Source organism: Protopterus annectens, chromosome 2.part0 (genome assembly GCF_019279795.1).
Source record: "Protopterus annectens isolate FY-2018-M chromosome 2.part0, PAN1.0, whole genome shotgun sequence".
Taxonomy (NCBI): Eukaryota; Metazoa; Chordata; order Ceratodontiformes; family Protopteridae; genus Protopterus; species Protopterus annectens.
In genome coordinates, this window is record NC_056728.1 from 24281306 (window position 1) to 24302603 (window position 21298).

General features: G+C 41.6%; 1 protein-coding gene across 1 annotated transcript in view; it reads left to right on the forward strand.

Moving 5' to 3' along the window:
• The window catches only part of CASP8 (caspase 8), a 456587-nt gene that overhangs the window by 135150 nt on the left and 300139 nt on the right, over positions 1–21298 (forward strand). Inside the window, exons 2-3 of the mRNA XM_044060507.1 lie at positions 1–273; positions 14853–14958. The exon at positions 1–273 is cut by the window's left edge and continues 66 nt beyond it. Coding sequence (XP_043916442.1) covers positions 1–273; positions 14853–14958 — 379 coding nt within the window. The remainder of the gene's footprint in view (positions 274–14852; positions 14959–21298) is intronic.

Genomic DNA, 21298 nt, shown 5'->3' on the forward strand with positions numbered 1-21298 from the left:
CGATGAACACCTAGACACAGACAATGTCGCTGCTTTAAAATTTCTTTGCCTTGACCATATCCCTCACAAGAAACAAGAAGACATCACAGAAGGCATGGACCTCTTTCAGAATCTGGAGGACAGGGGCCTTCTGGAAGAAAACAACTTTTCCATCTTAACAGAACTGCTATTCAGAATAAAAAGAATGGATTTGCTCAAGAAACTTGGCACTACAAAAGAAGAAATGGAGAATGAACTTCAAATACCTGGAAGAGCACAGATTTCATTATACAGGTTTCTAAAATTCATAGTGTTTAAAGAAAGCTCAGAACAGCAGATTGCTGATGAAGCTACAGGGGTATATACTTGTGTTAATAGCAGTTCTTTTGCTCAGTCTGACTGGAATATGATATACAACCACAGAGCATGTGTGTTATGCCTTTTGACACTGTATGTTATACTTAATCATTAGATTATAGGGTGGTGTCTGTTGCCACTAATGTAGAACAGTTGTGACTGGAAACTTTAATCTAGGATGATGAGTGACAGGAGTAACACAAAGAATGAATTTATTGACATTTTAGGATTTCTGTGCAAACCTAGTCTGCCCGTTTCCCTACTTTGTGAGTAATCCTGCACTGCTGGATGTCTGTAACAACAGTTTCGCCTTTCTGTTTGTCTGCTGAATGTCCCTTAAAAGGTGTTTAAACTATGTCATGAGAAATACAGGGATTGATTGCAAACAGTACTTATTTTGTTTGACCCACTTAACTACATATGGTTAAGTGAATAGAGTAACATGGGCTTGCAGTGTACAAAGCAATGCTTCCTCTGAATCTTTTCAGCAAAATTCCATACGTTTTGGAAAATGTTCTCTTCAATAAACATTTCTAAAAGGTATACTACATGATTGTAGTACAAGTTCATTGGGTAATGCTAGCACTCACCACTTAGTATTTCCATCTCATTTCTGTGAGGCTGAACTCACTGAAGGTTACTAAACAAAGCTGTCAAAGCCTCAGCTCCATGGAGGCAATGATAAAAAGCATTTTTTCCTGGGTAACAAGCCTCTGTGCATCATCTACGTGATGGTGGAGCTTTGGCATAACCCCTTTACTTATATGTACTAACTCCACAGTTTCACAACTACAGATAAGAAAAGGCCAAATATTTGAATTATTGTTGGTGCAGAAATAAAAAAAAAATGCCCTGTTAGTGAATTCCCATAGAAAAATGATTGAGGAGTTCACAACCAGGGAAGAAATCAATGAGTCATAACATACACATTACAAACAACCAAATGTAGGAACAACCTGCCCACCTAACAGCAGTGAGGGTTCAATTACCCACTTCCTGTAAAGTTCACAGTTAATTCATCCCTGTCAGTTTTCATACACCCTACCCTTTAGCAGCTTGTCACACGTATCAGACATTGTCATCCTCACTGTCAGTATTAGTATGTATACAACACCCTTTTACAGTCTGTCCCACATATCAGGCATCATCATCCTCACTGTTAGAATTAGCACAGATATACTCCACCCTTTGGCAGCCTGTCCCACATATCAGACATCGTCATCCTCACTGTCAGTATTAGTATGTATACAACACCCTTTTACAGTCTGTCCCACATATCAGGCATCATCATCCTCACTGTTAGAATTAGCACAGATATACTCCACCCTTTGGCAGCCTGTCCCACATATCAGACATCGTCATTCTCACTGTCAGTATTAGTATATATACAATACCCTTTGGCAGCCTGTCCACATATCAGACATTATCATCCTCACTGTCAGTGTTAGTATGTTCCTTATATTCCTCATTCCCTATGAGAAGATTCCATATTTTTCTTTGTTTTTTTACATAGTGTAGTCCCTCTATCCCTCTACCCATTTTTTTCCTCAAAATTGTCTTCAGTGCAAGTATTCCGTTTTCCCTTTACAGCTTCAAAAACTGGTCTGACCAGTGTTCAGCGGAGTTGGAGAACTGTCTCCTTATTCCTGGAGCTGCCTTGCGAATGCACCAAGAAATACTTTTAACTTTGTCAGGCACCTTTTCACTCTATATTTAATGGTTCATCTGAGCTATTATGACCAGCAATATCTTTTCCTCCCGATCCTTTGTCTCACCTTTGCTCCTCTAGTCCATTGCCCACATCTGGGTTGTTATACCCCAATTGCAGCACTTTGTAGATTACTGCACTCAGACTTAGCTGCCACCCGCCTGTTCCTCCATAGTTCTGGTCCCTCCATCACCCAGCATTGCCACAGTCTCGGCATCATAGCTGAAAAGGTTCATGTTTGTCTCACTGCCTATTGATAAGTTTGAGATAAACACAAGAGTACTTTGCCACCCAGGACTAATGCCAATTACATACCAGTGGCTAACTCTGTGTACCACAGAACAGACCCCTTATTGCCACGGTACTTCCCTCCATTCACTTTTACCCACCTCAGTATTTTTCTCTTACTCTTGTAAGCTACTTTACCTTGTTTAGCAACCGTGTGTGTGACATGAGCTGAAAGATTAACTCAATCCAACTGAACTTGTCTAATTTACTGCTACTCCACTGACAGAACTGGAGGATTTTTTCTCTAGCAAGATCTTCATGCTAAAAACTCATGCTGTTCTCTGGTTTATTCCTACATAGGAATGCATCTATCCTTTAGCTCAGTATTTCTCCACTGCATTCCCATTTCAGACCTCCTTTATCTATGCCTCGCTCACCCTACTATTGTGTTCATTCTTCATAGACCAATTTTCTCCCCTTTCGTTCTCTTGAAGATGGGTTCAGAAAACTCATTTAGGAGTTTAGTTTGCTTTTTGCCCTCTGTTTTGGTGTGTTTTTGAATGTTTAACAGGATTATGATCAGTCTCAGATCACAAGGATGTTATGTGTTGAAACTTGAACGTCAAGGAGAATATTGACATCCATGTTGAGAATGCATAAATTGGGCTATGAATGGAGAGACCAGATCACAATTCTTTGTAGTACATGGAGGTTTACCTTCTCCCACATACTAGAAAATTTAGAAAAAAATAGTGTAGTTGTGCTAAGCATTTCACAGCTTTGAAGAATATAACACACTTACCACTGCTGCACAGAAGAGCAACGGGAAGCTGTTAGCACTTCATTTGGACTAATTAACAGCTTCCCAGCATTGTTCTATTGTTGCCGCTGATTAACATTTATGCTCTATTGTAAGACTAGATCTCAGCAGTGATGGTGATGCTTATCAGGAGCTTAGCAATCATTTATTTCCCTAATTTCGGAATAATTGCAGCACTTCATGTACTACAATGTAAGTGTGTGTGTGTGTGTGTGTGTGTGTGTGTGTGTGCGCGCGCTCACGCACTGGTACATGTATCTGTATGTTTGTGGTGCCCTCTATTACTGCAGATACCTTTTAAATTAAATATATTATTCTCTGTGTTAATATTTGAGTGCATTTTAATCAGATTTGAACTGCCTGATAACCTATGTCATAGCTGAAAAGGGTTTCATTAGCACCTGAATAATTCAGTTTGTAAGTAAGCCTTCCCTGTCTTTGGTCAGCGTAGTCCTTTTTGTCTCTTTCCTTTTCCTTTATAATATGTACCTGGCAAGTCTTTTGTTTCATTATTTTATTCCTGCTTCCTGCCCATTTAAAATGGTCTTTTAATTCAATTGTTTGCAAAAGTTTGTTTCATAAAAAGGAAGGATATTTTTTGTTCGGGGTGGGCTGCACACTCCACATGCAGTATACATATCCCTCTTCCACCACACCTTTAATAAACTGTGATGTCAATGACCTGGTGTGCTAAGAAGGAATTCTGTCCCCCATCTACAAATGTGCTATTAAATTACAAATTCAGCTGGGTCAATAAGCTTTCAAAAAATTGTGTAAATGTTTTTATATCACTTTTGCTCTCTTTACATTTCTGGTTGCTGTTTTCTGTGTGTCTGCTTACTGCTTATCTCTTCAGCATTCTCTTCTTGAATTTGTTTCTTTCCATTTCTTACAGTTTCTATTTTCCATTTATCACCTCTTTTGCCTCTTTCTTTAGCCATAATGATTTCCTTTTTTCCCCTAATTGTGTTTCACTAATTCTTCATCCACTGCTGTTCCTGTACCTCTTCTTATCCTTACTTATAACTCGTGTACTCCCCATTAGTGTAACCCCCACTGTCCTAGTTTTCCCTCTGATTTCCCCCAAATTTCTGTAATTTACTTTTCTGTCATCTCATACTCTGGTCTTGGCACAGGATCCCTTCTCCTTGCACTGTAGCTTGAAACCACACTGTGATGTGGTCAGTATTTGATATTGTGCCCTTATCTCCACTTCCTTCACACCTTCTACCTCACTCAATACTTCATCTGGAAGTCTGTCGTTCCTCATGTTTTCCTGTACTAGCTGTCCACTCACCTTAGTTTAATACCTCTCTTACCTTATTCTCCATGTCTTCCTCTGGGACATTCAGGGCTCCAATTTACAGAACCTTTTTCCTATCTGTCAATACCTTCACTAATCTAATATATAATCTCTCGTTGAAGAATTTTGAGGGCTGTAGATGGTATCTGCCCATTTCCTTTCCCTTCCAGTCTGCCTGCTGATGCAGTCACTTTTATTGTTTCCCTTCTGTCTGTCTTTGCAACCCCTTCTATACTATATCCTCGGTTACCTCATATCTTATTTTTAATTTCCTTTGCATAGATAACTGTGGTGGTGGTGCTGTGGTAGCGTTGTCGACTCATAGCAAGACAATGTCCCATTCAATTCTCAGCTAAAGCGTCTTCTGTGTGGAGGCATGCGTGAATGGGCGTACCTTCGTTGAAGGTTGTGCATCAGGGCTGGTAACCCAGTATGTAAAAATCCACTACCAATCATTAGCAGACTGGAGTTCCACTGTGGCGACCCCTAACCGAGAAAAGCCGAAAGACACAAACAAAGACTGCCATGTATCAGACACCTGATATAGACTGTATCCATGGAATGCCTTGACCCCCTCCAACTTCTGATAAGTTTAGATTTCAGTTTTCAGTATCAACCTGCCTTGTCATTAGACATTATTGCATTTTCCCCATTTTGTTGCCAAGATGTCTAACAAAGCATAACATGGATATCTTTCTCCTTTTATTTAACCTTCACCCTTTTTTTTGTTCTACTCCCCTCTGGTGCCTGCCTTATTCGGTATTATTTTCTTCTCTTGGTGTCTTTCTATATTTGTTGTCAGCTTCTTTCCATTTTACCTCCATTTACACAGATACCCATTTTGGATGTATTTCTTGGTTCACTCTTTAGCATGGCTGACCCTTGTAGCCTGATTTGCAGTCTTCTCCTGGCATTTACCTCCCTTGCCTTTGCCATACAACCCTTCAGTCACTCACCATACCTTATCTTTATTCCTTTAGTCATTCCCTAATCACAGATTACACTTTTTAATGCTCTTCTTTCTGATATGTAGGAAACTGGTACGGGTGATATCCATGAGGAAGCATCCATATAACACACTTCCGTACATCTACTGCTGCTTCAATTGACCCTGTTCTCATCATTCTCTTCTATCGCACCAATGAAATCATTCGTTCCAACATGCAACCCAGCTGCTTTTGACAACTCAGTAACTGCCTCTCTTTTTAGAAAGTGTAGCCTTCTGTCTACATTCTTTTTGGTGAAGAAGTCACCTGCCACAAGCACAGATCCTCTGAGCCACCTTCATTTATTCCCCCAACATGTCCTTCTGTGTTGGTTAAGCTGCCCATGCTGGTTCATTGTCCACCTGCAATCTCTAAAGTGGGTCATCTCGCTAGTGAACTACCTGTGCTGACCCTTGACCTATCTGTGGTACCCATGTCATTCTTTGCTGGCCAGACTCTGTGGTTGGATCTGCCTGCCTTTCCTGTGATGATGCGCTGACTCTTATTGTCTGTCTCTGCATCGCTCTGTTACTCCTCCACAATCTCTTTCTTCTTCTGAGTCATCATAATCATAATCATTATCAGATTTATTCTCTCTGCATTTTCCTCTTTGGTTTCATTTTCCCTGTGGCCTCCCTGCTTGGACACTGATCGTCTACTCTTGTTGTCTTTTTTTCCTGCCCCTCTATCACCTTATTTCACTGTCTAGCCTTATGTTTACCCCCTCCCCTGCTTCTCCCACTGCCTTTGGCCACTTCCTGTACTGGCATCTTTCAGATATACTACCCTCTTCTCTCTCTTTATGTTTCATGCATGACGTTCCCACTACCTGCACCCTTTTCATCCCCCACTCTTCTTTCTTTGACCTGTCTCTTTGCTTCCTGATATACTCCTCATTTGTCATCTGTCCATCTATATGCATATATATATATATATATATATATATATATATATATATATATATATATACACACACACACACACACACACACACACACACACACACACACACATCTATATCTATATATACTGTGTGTATGTATGTATGTATATATATATATATATATATATATATATATATATATATATATATATCTATATTTGATTGCCCTGCATCTGCCACTATATGGCCACAGTCTTCAGCACACACAGTAGCCCCTGCCTCCCAACACTTCCTTTAAAAACGCTGATCCACAATTCAATACACGCATAACTGGCCTAACTTTCTCTGTCTGTTCTCCCAACTACTTTGCATTCTTTTAAATTTCATCACAGTTGGCATAAGTGAAACTGTACAGCTTTGTGTATTCTTCTGCAACTCACTAGAATACACAGTAAAGATTACTTATCTGTATCTGCTGAGCCACTGGTGTTCTTCGAGAGATGGTATAATTACCACCCCACTGGGGTAGCAAGCAGCTTTAATACTCTTCTGATGTATAACAACACTGCATCAGTAATCCTTATTGTAAACATAGTACAACTGAGTTGTATAATTATGCTAACAGTAATGGTAGTTGTTCCAGGAGAAGGATCAGTGCTTCAGCATAGGCTCTCTCCCTCCTTAATTCACCCTTTTTAGCCTGAAGGGGGGAAGATGAAAGGGGACTCTCTGTGTGTCCTCTGCCTTCTCATTTAGGTTAGTGGAATTCAGGCCCTGGATCTGTCCATCTCTCCTTCTCCCTGTTCCTCCCTTTTTCTCTCCTCTGTTTGGCTTTTTCCAAGGAAGGACTGAATCAGTACCAAAGTTGTACACACTGAGCATTTTCTGGGCCTTTACAGTAGTTTTGTGGCCCTTTCATCTCATCTAACCAGTGTTAAGTAGGTGATCTTCACATGTACCTGTGAGGCAGCAGATACCAGAGGCATCATCTCTTCCACCCTAGACAAACATGTTAGGAATCTACCTACCAAAAAGCAACTGAAGATGATGTGGGCTGCTCCCCCTTTTTAGGCATACAGTCCTGTGCAGGAAGAGTTTGGTCCTGCCCTGCAGACATCCAGAAACTCTAGAAATCGGGAAGAAAGGCAGACATGAGCTTGTGGCTAATTCTTAAGTATAGTGAATAATACTGCAGCATTGATCCTTCTATTTAAATATCTACTGTTATGGTAAGTTATCACATAGCTGTGAATTTCTGAGAGTGCATTACAGTCTTGTTATGTACTGCTTCTTGTGTATTATATCTCGCATACTCAGTAGTAAATGGCTGACAAGGAGAAAAAAAATGAAAATTGTGAAGCACTCCTAGTAAATATGCAACTACAAAACTGCAACTACAAAAATGCAACATTTATAATTAGAAAAGATGGGTTTATTGATGAGAGGTAGATTGTGGAACACTGTTTTCCACTGAGTCACTTTTGGTTCATGTCATCTTTTGTAATTATTTTCTTCTATTTGCTTGCCTGCGTTTTTATTCACCTGTATTCCATGTGAAATGCACTGTTTCCTCCTTGTTGTATCGAAAGACTGATGAGTCAGCTCAAATTACCAATTTATTCATATTTTCTTATTTGTAAAGAAGTAGTGCAACATGTTTCTCTTCCCATTTATTGTCCCAGTTTTTCTACTTGACTTGTGTCCTTTAACAGGCACCATGAAAAGCATTCAGGTTGGATAACAGAAGGTCTCATTTTATTGTTACAGTGTGGCTTCAGAGCAGGCTTCTGGTTTTCCCAAAGGCTGAATACTTAGCTATATATTTTGGATTGCTTACTAGCTGGTTATCTAGTACAGTTTTATTATTTATTTCCATTTGTTAACCAGGGCAGTCAAACTGAGCTAGTGCCCCCTTTTCTATGGAAGCCCAGGAAGAAAATATCCAAGAGTACAACTACAGTAATAAAATGAAGTCATATAAGATTACATAACAACAATTGAGCTTATTTCACAAAAGAAAAAGCTTTTTTGCAAAATAATACATGATAACTGCGAGTGTAAAGAAAGTAAGTAAGGATAGTAGTAGTAGTACATCTATAATATAAAATATATTTGTTTTTAATTATCTAAAGGACAAACGTTAATATAGGTACTAGAATCAGATTGCATAAATCAGCGGAGGTAGAAGTATAATTTTTAAACACCAGGTATAGAAAGAGTTAGTTGGTCATATACTGTCAGACTTTACCTTGGTATTAAATTCAGTAGTTAACCTTGGTCGACAAGTAGCTTCATATGGGAACCTACCAGCTGTGTGGGATCTAAAGGCTTGACTAATTACACTCGTTTAAATGTGTCTTGATTGAGCAACATGACTGCATTTAGAGTTTGCCCTTTTCTGTTTGGTACAGTGATTATGAAGCAGATTGTATTAATTAAGGGGATACAAGGCAAAGTCTTCTGCAAGGGATATGTGTGTGTGTGGGGGGGGACTGCACCATACAGAAAACACCCATTTTAATCAATTATGAGAAACCGTTTGCTTTTAATCATCTGACATACCATTGGTTGGCAAGAACCAACATGGAGCCACTTTAAGTACAAACTTCCACATCAGCCAAGTCTTCAAAGTGTTACAGCAAGCTCAGCACAAGCTGCTCATCCAGTCCACCCCTTCCCCTACCTGCCCCATGTTCATTTAAACCCTTCACTGATTTAGCTTTCTTTGACTGCCTTAGGCAGACTGTGTCATTTTTGTACTACTGTCTCTTTGAAATAATTCTTCCTAGCATCTGTCCTGAATTTTGCCCTCTTTTTTGTCCCTCTGTACATTAGTCTCCTACTTTTCCTTCTCCTGAGCTCCATTTCTCAAGCATAACCCTTTATTATCTTATGTTGACATTCCTTTATTATATTATATTGACATTCTGTTCTACAGCATGTACATCTCATGTTTTTTTTTCTTTTTTCAGGGCTTAATCTTTCCATTCCCCTTATGTTTTTCCCCTTCTTTTGAGCCTTTCCAACCTACTTTTACCTATACTGTATCCAGAGTCGTATGCCTTTCTACAAGTGAAGTGCTGTGTATAATAGCATGATCCTTACTTCTCTCATGTTTGCTCCCTTGACTGTGTATCTCTGGATTTTATTGTTTTTTAACCGGTGATCTTTCAGTTTGCTCTTGAAGGATGTCTTTCTAGTTATACTAACTTCTAAATGCTGCTGTTATGTTTACCCTAGTGCACCCCACCGGTGTCATCACTGGATTGTTGATCCTAGTGAGCATCTTCCCTTCTGTTATACATTTTTTTACAGGTGCCTCCTTAAGCTCCGCACCCCTTTCCACCTGTAAATTGTTGCTTTTGTTGTGGCTCTCAATTTAAACAGGCTGATTCAGTATTCTGTCATGGCAGAAATGCAGCTGTTGAGCAATTGACCCTGTTCAGTCCCCTGTGGATCCCTGATTTTTACTTCCCTCTCTTCAGAGTCTGTCCTCCTTAAAGTCACCCAGTGTTTGCACCCATTAACCAGTTCTTATCCAGCTTAGCATCCTGGATCTTGCACCTTTGTCTTTGGATTTCTTATTTAGTCTGTTATGTGGTACCCAGTCAAACACTTTGTTGAAACTGAAGAAACTCACATCAGCCAATTTGTGTCCGTTCAACTTAGTCATTTACCAGTCAAAGAAGATTAAGTTTGTCTCACATGCTCTCTTGGTTTCAATTTCACACTGGTACATCTTTAGTCCATGGAGTGCCAGGAGTTCTACCATCCCGCTTCATAGTGTCCTGCCTGTTATGTTTTCTGAGATCAGTGTTAGCCTGAAAACCCTGTAATTATGTAAATCCTTCCTTGCAGTGACAGCTGTAGCCTTCCTGTAGTCCACCTGCATGTCTCCTGATTTTAAGTTTAGTATCAGCCTATGAAAGATTCACCTAGCCCCCCCCCCCCCCACCAACTGTCTCAGAACCTTAGGTGACAGTTTATTTCACCCTCAAGTTCAGCCTTCATTAGTCCTGCTTATTATTATTATTGTTGTTATTTTTTTATTTATTTTTGCCTGTGCCATTATTTCTCCATTGTTTAACTATTTCTTTTCGTTGTCCTTGACTTTTGCTGTTGTGAGTGCCAGATGAGTGTAATCCAGTTGCTTTGCTGGTCCAGGAAAGGAAGCTCCCTAGAACAGTACCAAGTACATACAGTTGCATTCCAGTGAGTTACAAAGGGGCAATGTAGGTAAGCAGTCACAATGACTGCAATGTATTTTCTTTCTGTTATATAATGTGTAAATCAGCATGGGTAAGCATGGATCTGTAGGTGAAAACAATATCCATAATGAAATGTCACAAATTTGTATTACGTTTTCAGTATGTGCAGTCCAGTTGCCTATCATTTACGGATGGACTACTAATGCATTACACAAGAAGTTAAAAGTGGAGAAAAGAGCAAAGGGCAAGGGCAGGAGCTGCATGAAAAGAGCAAAGGGCAAGGGCAGGAGCTGCATGAAAAGAGCAAAGGGCAAGGGCAGGAGCTGCATGAAAAGAGCAAAGGGCAGGAGCTGCATGAAAAGAGCAAAGGGCAAGGGCAGGAGCTGCATGTAAATAGCAAAGGGCAAGGGCAGGAGCTGCATGAAAAGAGCAAAGGGCAAGGGCAGGAGCTGCATGAAAAGAGCAAAGGGCAAGGGCAGGAGCTGCATGAAAAGAGCAAAGGGCAAGGGCAGGAGCTGCATGTAAATAGCAAAGGGCAAGGGCAGGAGCTGCATGAAAAGAGCAAAGGGCAAGGGCAGGAGCTGCATGAAAAGAGCAAAGGGCAAGGGCAGGAACTGCATGAAAAGAACAAAGGGCAGGAGCTGCATGTAAATAGCAAAGGGCAGGAGCTGCATGAAAAGAGCAAAGGGCAAGGGCAGGAGCTGCATGAAAAGAGCAAATGGCAAGGGCAGGAGCTGCATGAAAAGAGCAAAGGGCAAGGGCAAGAGCTGCATGTAAATAGCAAAGGGCAAGGGCAGGAGCTGCATGAAAAGAGCAAAGGGCAAGGGCAGGAGCTGCATGAAAAGAGCAAAGGGCAAGGGCAGGAGCTGCATGAAAAGAGCAAAGGGCAAGGGCAGGAGCTGCATGTAAATAGCAAAGGGCAAGGGCAGGAGCTGCATGAAAAGAGCTAAGGGCAAGGGCAGGAACTGCATGAAAAGAGCAAAGGGCAAGGGCAGGAGCTGCATGAAAAGAGCAAAGGGCAAGGGCAGGAGCTGCATGAAAAGAGCAAAGGGCAACGGCAGGAGCTGCATGTAAATAGAAAAGGGCAAGGGCAGGAGCTGCATGAAAAGAGCAAAGGGCAAGGGCAGGAGCTGCATGAAAAGAGCAAAGGGCAAGGGCAGGAGCTGCATGTAAATAGCAAAGGGCAAGGGCAGGAGCTGCATGAAAAGAGCAAAGGGCAAGGGCAGGAGCTGCATGAAAAGAGCAAAGGGCAAGGGCAGGAGCTGCATGAAAAGAGCAAAGGGCAAGAGCAGGAGCTGCATGAAAAGAACAAAGGGCAAGGGCAGGAGCTGCATGTAAAGAGCAAAGGGCAAGGGCAGGAGCTGCATGAAAAGAGCAAAGGGCAAGGGCAGGAGCTGCATGAAAAGAGCAAAGGGCAAGGGCAGGAGCTGCATGAAAAGAGCAAAGGGCAAGGGCAGGAGCTGCATGAAAAGAACAAAGGGCAAGGGCAGGAGCTGCATGTAAATAGCAAAGGGCAAGGCAGGAGCTGCATGAAAAGAGCAAAGGGCAAGGGCAGGAACTGCATGAAAAGAGCAAAGGGCAGGAGCTGCATGTAAATAGCAAAGGGCAGGAGCTGCATGAAAAGAGCAAAGGGCAAGGGCAGGAGCTGCATGAAAAGAGCAAAGGGCAAGGGCAAGAGCTGCATGTAAATAGCAAAGGGCAAGGGCAGGAGCTGCATGAAAAGAGCAAAGGGCAAGGGCAGGAGCTGCATGAAAAGAGCAAAGGGCAAGGGCAGGAGCTGCATGAAAAGAGCAAAGGGCAAGAGCTGCATGTAAATAGCAAAGGGCAAGGGCAGGAGCTGCATGAAAAGAGCAAAGGGCAAGGGCAGGAGCTGCATGAAAAGAGCAAAGGGCAAGGGCAGGAGCTGCATTTAAATAGCAAAGGGCAAGGGCAGGAGCTGCATGAAAAGAGCTAAGGGCAAGGGCAGGAACTGCATGAAAAGAGCAAAGGGCAAGGGCAGGAGCTGCATGAAAAGAGCAAAGGGCAAGGGCAGGAGCTGCAAGAAAAGAGCAAAGGGCAACGGCAGGAGCTGCATGTAAATAGCAAAGGGCAAGGGCAGGAGCTGCATGAAAAGAGCAAAGGGCAAGGGCAGGAGCTGCATGAAAAGAGCAAAGGGCAAGGGCAGGAGCTGCATGAAAAGAGCAAAGGGCAAGGGCAGAAGCTGCATGAAAAGAGCAAAGGGCAAGGGCAGGAGCTGCATGAAAAGAGCAAAGGGCAAGGGCAGGAGCTGCATGTAAAGAGCAAAGGGCAAGGGCAGGAGCTGCATGAAAAGAGCAAAAGGCAAGGGCAGGAGCTGCATGTAAAGAGCAAAGGGCAAGGGCAGGAGCTGCATGAAAAGAGCAAAGGGCAAGGGCAGGAGATGCATGAAAAGAGCAAAGGGCAAGGGCAGGAGCTGCATGAAAAGAGCAAAGGGCAAGGGCAGGAGCTGCATGAAAAGAGCAAAGGGTAAGGGCAGGTGCTGCATGAAAAGAGCAAAGGGCAAGGGCAGGTGCTGCATGAAAAGAGCAAAGGGCAAGGGCAGGAGCTGCATGAAAAGAGCAAAGGGCAAGGGCAGGAGTTGCATGTAAAGAGCAAAGGGCAATGGCAGGAGCTGCATGAAAAGAGCAAAGGGCAAGGGCAGGAGCTGCATGAAAAGAGCAAAGGGCAAGGGCAGGAGCTACATGTAAAGAGCAAAGGGCAAGGGCAGGAGCTGCATGAAAAGAGCAAAGGGCAAGGGCAGGAGCTGCATGTAAAGAGAAAAGGGCAGGAGCTGCATGAAAAGAGCAAAGGGCAAGGGCAGGAGCTGCATGTAAAGAGCAAAGAAGAAACAAACATTAGGTAATAGAGTACCAAGCAAGCGGGAGTATTGAAATACATGGCTAGAGGAGGGAGAAGTTTGATGGAAGTACTGAAGAATGGGGATAGGCTACAGACTGAGGGTAAATGGAAGTGCATGTGCCTATGAGTAAGAAGAAATAGAGGAACAAGGGTGATGATGCAGCAGCAGGGGAGAAGAAGTGAAAAGGATGTGGTATATGTAATAAAGGTGGAAGAATCAGGTTGTAATGTGGCTAGATTATGCTATTGAAGGGACTCTGTGTGTTGTTGGTTGCAGGTATGTGTTGCAGTTAGACACTAGCTGGACAAAGGCTGTGACTGGAATTCTACATTCAAGATTTTGCTTCATATAGGGCACTTTAAGAACAGTGGGAATTTATCCCCCAATTTAATCTGGGTGGGCAATGGGTGATATGGCAGTTCAAGCCATACTGGTGAGTTACTGAGTGCAAAACCAACAATTTTGTTGAAAGCCACTTCCAGTATAAAGTCAAAATTTCTGAGAGTAAGGTTTGTAAGGATGCAGAAAGCATGTAGGTGGGTTGTCAGTGGGCATTCCTCTTCCTTTTTCCACTTTTATGTTTTTGTTGTAATATGTTGGAAGATTAAGACCATGGTTTAAAGTGGCAGAAATTACTTGAACAGAACGTTGATCAATGCTTGTGTTTTGCATGTTCTGTAGCAGAGTGGACTTTCAGGAAACTACTTGTCTAAAGGTATCACACAAAATAATCACAATGCTATAGCAATTCCACTATCCAAATGAGAACCCCAGTCTGACCTGAGAACAGCTTATGAATAATTTATCTTGCCATAAGACATGCTGTGCGTGTATGATGTATTACCCATCTCCTTGAGATGTTGGGCTACAGAACTGTAAAGCAACACTACTTCCACTTACTTATGTAACTAAGTCATCCGGCAACATCTGCACCTCACCAGTAATAAGGTATAGGCTCACCTTCATAATTATCAGGCCATATCACTTATATAGACGCATGCTTAAAATATTGTTGTGTGTTCCATTTACCTCATAGATGTTAAGGGAAGTACTTTTTGGTTTATTTTATCTCCCTAAAATCAAAATCTGAAAATGTTATATAAATCATGTGGGAATGATGGCATAGGAACATTAATATGGAAACATAGTGATTGTGAAAATGATGAAAAGCACAAAGCAGCTCTGTTCTTTTAGGTACATTGTCAGGCTTGGGCTGCCTTGCTATGACTTTTTTTTCTGTTAATCAGAAATTATGTTAGTATTTTGATTTCATTAAGGTGTGGTGTAGCAACTTCACCATTTAAAAGGGGGAGTATCTGTTGGTGATGAAGATGAACAGTGTGTGTGTGTGTGTGTGTGTGTGTGTGTGTGTGTGTGTGTGTGTGTGTGTGGTCAGGGACTTGTTTTTAACTTTTCACTGTTGTACCCTACCAGGGCTACTGTGCATGCTGTCTTGACTGGTTAATAAAATATTTCTCAATAAACCACTATGCAGCATTAATTTTAATGTTCTATTTCTGCAGGCAGCTGCTCTATGACATATCAGAAGACGTAACTAAAGATGACATTAAATCTGTCAAGTTCTTCTTGAGTGATAAATTACCAAAATGCAAACTGGAAAAGGACACAGTAAGTTAATTCATCTTTCTGTCATTTTCTTCACATGACTCCAGCTGGTCACTATAAATAAGGGGTGGTTAGGGGAATTACTGTAGTATAACGGCAGAATATTTTTTTACATTGATACAACAAACATGTGAAGGTAATAATGTTTTCTGATTTATTTCTGATTTATTTGTTGGGTTTTTTTTGTTTTGCTACAGCTTACATGTGATAATAATGTCTTTTTAATTTGCTTGTTTCTTTCTATATTGCTGATCATGTTGCCCAACTGGGTTGTGGCCCATTTTAATCAGAAGCCTAAGCTGAAAAAAATGTTAATTTGCTGTTCAGATAAGTTGACTGGACCAAGGCCCAATTTCAGCATTGACTTGTTGCAGTAATTTCAAAAACATAAGCAGTATGCAAAAAAAAAAAAAAAAAAAAAAATATATATATATATATGTATATAGACAAGTTACAAGAACATGAACATTAGAATACTAGAATCATAAACAAGAAAAGTAGCACATTACGAGTTACATTGAAAAACTTTTTATCTACCCAAGCCAGGTAGAGACTATTCATAGTTGACATGTTTGCAGAGCATCATTTGAATCTTTAGGGTGCTAGAAATATCTACCAGCAGCTATTTTTAAAAAAAGGTACTTTTTTGTCTGTTGACCATAGCCCTCCCAGGCACATCAGCCCACTCATTCCGTTTTACCAGATTGAGGATCAGCTGGAAGAGGTCATCATTTAAGTCAATCATCAGGGGCTAGAACACATTTTTTCTTCTTTTTCTCCCCAGTCCTAGCCTCGCACACTCAGGGTCCAGAGAAAGGCATGTAATTGCCTGTTCATAGAGGACATTCCCTCACTTCTACAGTGGGGATTTTCTCCAAGCAGCCCTGCTCCTCCATTTGAAGCAAGAGCAATGGGCTCTCCAGTCTCCATTCTTCCATGCAGTAAGGGCTGCATCCCTCTGTGCTACAGAGCCAAGTAAAAGCTATGATTTTAATCTAGATTTCAACATCCCATGTGTTAATGAGCTTCTACTGGAGAAATAATATTAAATGTAACAAAGTTACAAAATGTTCAAAGTTTACATTAAATGTTTATGCAAACATTGAATCATTCAACAGTTACATTCATAAGACAATCATAAATAGTAATACAATTGCACACACACACACACACAGTCACAAAATACAATCCAAAACAGAAATGTACCCAGGACGTAAAAACTGACAGTATTGTATGTACTCTCCTTGGATGATAATTAAAAGGCTCATGAATGGCTGAAAAACTAGGTATGAGTGTTTGGACCTGGTTATGTAGGTACGAGATTGTTAAACTTATTTCTGATTCTGTGTTTTCATTGACTATATGCTAGTTATGTATGGTCTGGTGTATGACATTTGTCAATGAAGGCAAGAACTATGCAGTCTATGTAGTGATGAATGACTACAGCTGAAAAGTACAGTCAAATAAGCTTGCACAGTATTTAAGTTTAAACTAACCTAGTGAGATTTTTCTTCACTTGGGAAAAGAGTGCTCTGAAAACACACTGACTGCACAAAGTTCTGTTGCACTAATGTTTAGGTCACAGTAGGTGGAAACTCTACAGCGCAGTTTGTACACATAGATTGTCTTACAGTGCAAATCCAGTGAGTCTACAAGTACTGCTACTGTATTTGTACTACTGTATGCTATTTAATTTGAAATTATGCTTTTTAGCAGATCTTATCACTATTCACGCTGTTCTTGTGTCTGAGCCCCCACCACTAGATTAAGGATTATATTTAAAATCTCTTTTAAGCTCTCAATTACTTCTTCAACCAATCTTTGAAATATTTCTGGTACTAATAAAATATCCAATGGAAGTATAAGGAACTGATACCTCCCTAACAGTATATTAAATGTACACCGTTTGGAGCTTTTTTTCTTAATCTAGCTTTATGTGCCAAAAACTTTAGTTTCCACTGGTACTGAAAAGAACTTGGTGTTTGCCATTGTTCATCTACTTCCTCAACCATAATCAGTGATACTGTTTTTAATCACTTTATTCAGATCTTACATCAAAACACATGAAAGACATTATATTGACTTCTAGTGGTTATTATATTATTCATCCACCCTGTTTGCTCTGTTTTCATGCTGACAGCTATGCTTTCCATTTGCTTCACTACCTGCTCTATGTCAGTCCTGATTTTTTTGCCATATCTCCTCGATTCACCTAAGCTTGGATTCTAGAAGGTCAGGGAAAATAGCTTGTATTGCATGAGGTTGGGTAGTGACAACTGGATCACAGTTATTGAACATTCTGAACATAACAAGCAAATGCAACACCTCTCAAAATTAATTTTTACAGGGGAACATTCCCAGTGCATCCCACATATCCCCTTACTCTGTTATTGTCATTCTGAGTTGGAGTACACATTCAGCAGAGACATACAAGCAATGCAGTATCAGTGATTCAACAGGTAGCACACTCACCTTTGGTGCAGAAGGCTGTGGGTTCTATTCCCACACTAGGTAGATGGATTGCTGACACTGCAGTTCAGCATTGGCAGGGGGGAACTACACTCCTGCATGTCATCCTTCTGATGAGATGTTAAAATGTGTTCCCATGTGCGTGGGTTGATGATAGCTCAGGTGGATGTAAAAGAGCCCACTGCCCCATCAAAAAAAAAAGTAAGGGAAGTTCCCCAATGCCCTGGCCAGATTTCAGCTAGTAGTATAAATACCACCTTGGATCTCCCCTAAAGAGAGGCTGCTAACCTAGTGGGGCTAAATCGGTCAGCAAAGGATAAATAAATAAATAAATAGCTACAATTATAATCTCACTTATATGTGTTACAAATAACAGTAACTTGAGCAATTGAAGGCTCAAGCTACCATGTTCGACCAACTGTGATATGAGAGCTCAGGTGATCCAATAGATTTATTCCCTCCAAGAAATTCCTAAAAGTGTGTCTGGAGAAAAAGGAGGAGGAGCTCTGGGTCAGCCCCTCCCACAGAACTGGTGAGGAAGGACACCATTATTGCAGCTTAGAAGCACCCAGACTCTGCTGTAATAGACCCAAAGAAGGTGGATGTTTGTGCATGTTTACCCCCACCCCCACCTGAATTTATTTATTATTTATTGACATTTGTTGACTGGGAAAGTCCACTGGGTCAGAAACCCATTTTCAATGGAGGCCTGGGGACAAAAGCTCCAGTTAGAAATGCAAAAATATGAATACAGAAATAATATTCATATAGTGTAGGCAGAGTTCAGAGGTTTAGTACAAACTACATTAGGAATTAGGTATAATAACATGCAACAAATTGACAAAAACTCATTCATATAGTAGATTACTTCAAGGTAAACTGAAATGAATGGAATAAATTCCTTAAGCGGTTTCCCTGAAGTTACTCTTAAATAATCTCTTTGGTCCAATGTAGGTCCCGGCAGCCGTAACAGTTTGTTTATCTCTTGCCAATCAGTGAGTCAAAAGCTCTGGATATGCAAGGGAAATCAGTGCACTCATCTGCTGTCTTGGAGCTTATAGCTCTCAACTGCTTATTTTATGCTTATCTCTCCTAAGTTTATTTTCTTACTGGATCAGAGAATAGAACAGTTTGCCGACTTTAAGTCAGGGTACATCGAGGTGGTCAAAACCCTATGGGATTCACATAAGACTTCGACATGGCCTGCTATAATTTTGATTGCGCTGGGTTGTCACAGTTGTTAGGGCCATACACACAAGAATGTTCCTGCACAGAAATACAAGGCTGAAGCCATCCTGTCAAGGAAAATCTCAGGAACAGCATTCTAGATGCCCAGTTCAAGAGAGAATATCTTTTGTTTTCTTTAGCCAAGCTATCAAATGTATGATCCTCTTGGGCTTCTCACTTCTTTTTCTAGATTAAACCATCTCAAAGGAGCAAGAAGCCTCCTCAACACCTGAGGAAGGCACTTTAGCATCACACACTCATGCACCCATGCCAGATAAGCCACTTAATTGGATGATTGCAATGACCTAGTAGATGCTGTCTTGTTTATGGTCTAGGGCTGCTTATGGGGTAGTGGTTATTTAAATTTGCCCCAGATTGAAGAGCCACCGCCCAGGGACCTGTGTGTTCTAGGTTCATAGGTTGGTACTAGGCTATCAGAACTAGGGCCTATACAAGCCCAGCCATAGCAATTCCCTGGCTATTTCTTCCCACACTATTTACTTCCCTGGACCACTGTCGAGCAGGGTGATTGACGTAATCCCCGGGGGGGATTTTCTTTCTCCCATCCAGTCTTCAAGGTTCCTTTTGAAGAGGGCCAAAGAGGTACTCTGCTTGACATGTATGGACAGTCTATTTCAGAGTCTGGGGAGTCTCTGGGTCAGGAATCTATCCCTCCAGCATGTTTTGTTTATTGTGATGACAAGGTTTAGATCCCTGGAGCGTGTGGCTCTGAGGGATTGGGATTTCTTTAAGTGTAGCATGTCCAACAACTCTGGGTTTGACATGGCCTTGTATGTTAAGCAGAGATTGCCTCTGAGTAGGCGATATGCAACAGAGTATAGCTGGAGTTTTTTTTAAGGCAACCAGCATTGGGTATCTGCTTTAGGCCTGTGATTTTTTAGTGAGGTATTTCTGAGGCCTTTCCAGTTGTTGCAGATGTCTTGAGAGGTACATACCAAACAGGGCATTGTATTCTATAATGGGTCTAATGAGGGATAGTACAGTGGGACAATGACCTCCTTTTTTCTGGATGAAAAGCCCTTAGTGATGAGGTGTGCCACATAGAAGGATTTCCTGACTGTTGTGGCGATGTGGTTATCGAAGGTGAGATCACTGTCCACCTGTGTCCCTAAGTCTCTTATCACACTTTCGGTGTTTAGTGTACTGCCACCTATGTGGTAATTCATGGTACATGTTTTTTCCCAAAGGGGATAACTATACATTTCTTGGCATTGAGCTTGAGCCCATGGCTCTGGGAACAAGCATCTGTTTCTGTAAGGCCCTTTTGTAGAGTATCCACATAATTTGGGGATTCAATAATGGCCCCCAGTTTGCAGTCATCTGCAAACTTTGTTTGCCAGAGTCCCTTAGTGTTGGCCTGTAGAGAAGTAGATGCCAAACAAGACCAGTCCCAGGACTGAACCCTGAGGTACTCCACTTGTCACTTGTCTGGAGCTGGATTTGGAGTCGGCTACTTTTACAGTGTGGGTTCTGTCAGTAAGCCAGTTGGCAACCCATCAAGTGACATAGGGATTAATGCCCAGCGTAGTAAGTCTATCTATGATTCCAGAGTGGGGGAATGGTGTCAAAGACCTTGGCGAGGTCCAGATAGGCTGTGTGGACCACCTTACCCTCGTCCACGGCTCTGGAGACTGATTTGAAGAAGTCAGTCAGGTTCAGGAGACAAGATCTGTCCTTCACGAACCCAAACTGGGAGGGTTCCAGTGTTTGAAGGTTGCCAATGTCTTTGTTTATAAGTTCCATGCTAATACATTCCATGGCCTTGCAGATCAGGCTCATCAGACTGATGGGGCGGTAGTTCCCAGGATACAAGGTGGCTCCCCCCTTGTGGAGTGGGATAACTGTAGCTGTGCGCCTCTCAGTGGGCACGAAGCCTGAGGTGAGGCTATGATTAAACATGACACTTAGATGAGGTGCCAGTTCATTTTGCAGTTCATGTAATACACAGCCCGGGATGTCATCTGGTCCCATGGATGCTGTATTATTAGCTTTGGAGAGTGCGTTTTTTTACCTGTGTGGCCGTTATTACCGGAATTTGGCAATCTTCCGATATTGAGATGGGCCGTTTAGGGGGTGAGAGGGGGTGAAGTTGGCACTGAATTGATCTGCCAGGATATTGGCAATATCCTTGGAGTCAGTATATTTAATGCCATTCTGTTGCAGCTCAGAGCAGATCTGAGCATTGCCATTTAGATTCTTGACATAGTTATAGAATGCCTTGTGGTTGTCTTTGGAATCTTTGGCAATTTTGTTTTCATAACTAGCTTTGGAGGATTTTATATGGGATCTCAGCTTCTTACTGAGGCTGGTAAGGGAGTTTTTTGCATTCTGCTAATCTTGGCTGCCTACATCTTAGAAGTCTTAGTTCTCCCATAGAAAGGTCTGTGGTAGGAGGGTAACCACTTGAAATGTCAGGACCCACTGCAGAAAGTTCTGAAATGCTGTGTCTGAATGGCTAAAAAACAGACTTAAGCCTGAGATAACGATTTCTCAAAATATTCCCTTTTCTCCAAGGTATGATGATCTTGAAATTAGTATATATTTTGGGGGTGGCTGCTTGCCCCACACTGGGAGTGGAGGGTGGCCTTGCCCCCTGCAAAAAGAATGTTTAAAGAAGAAAAGCAAT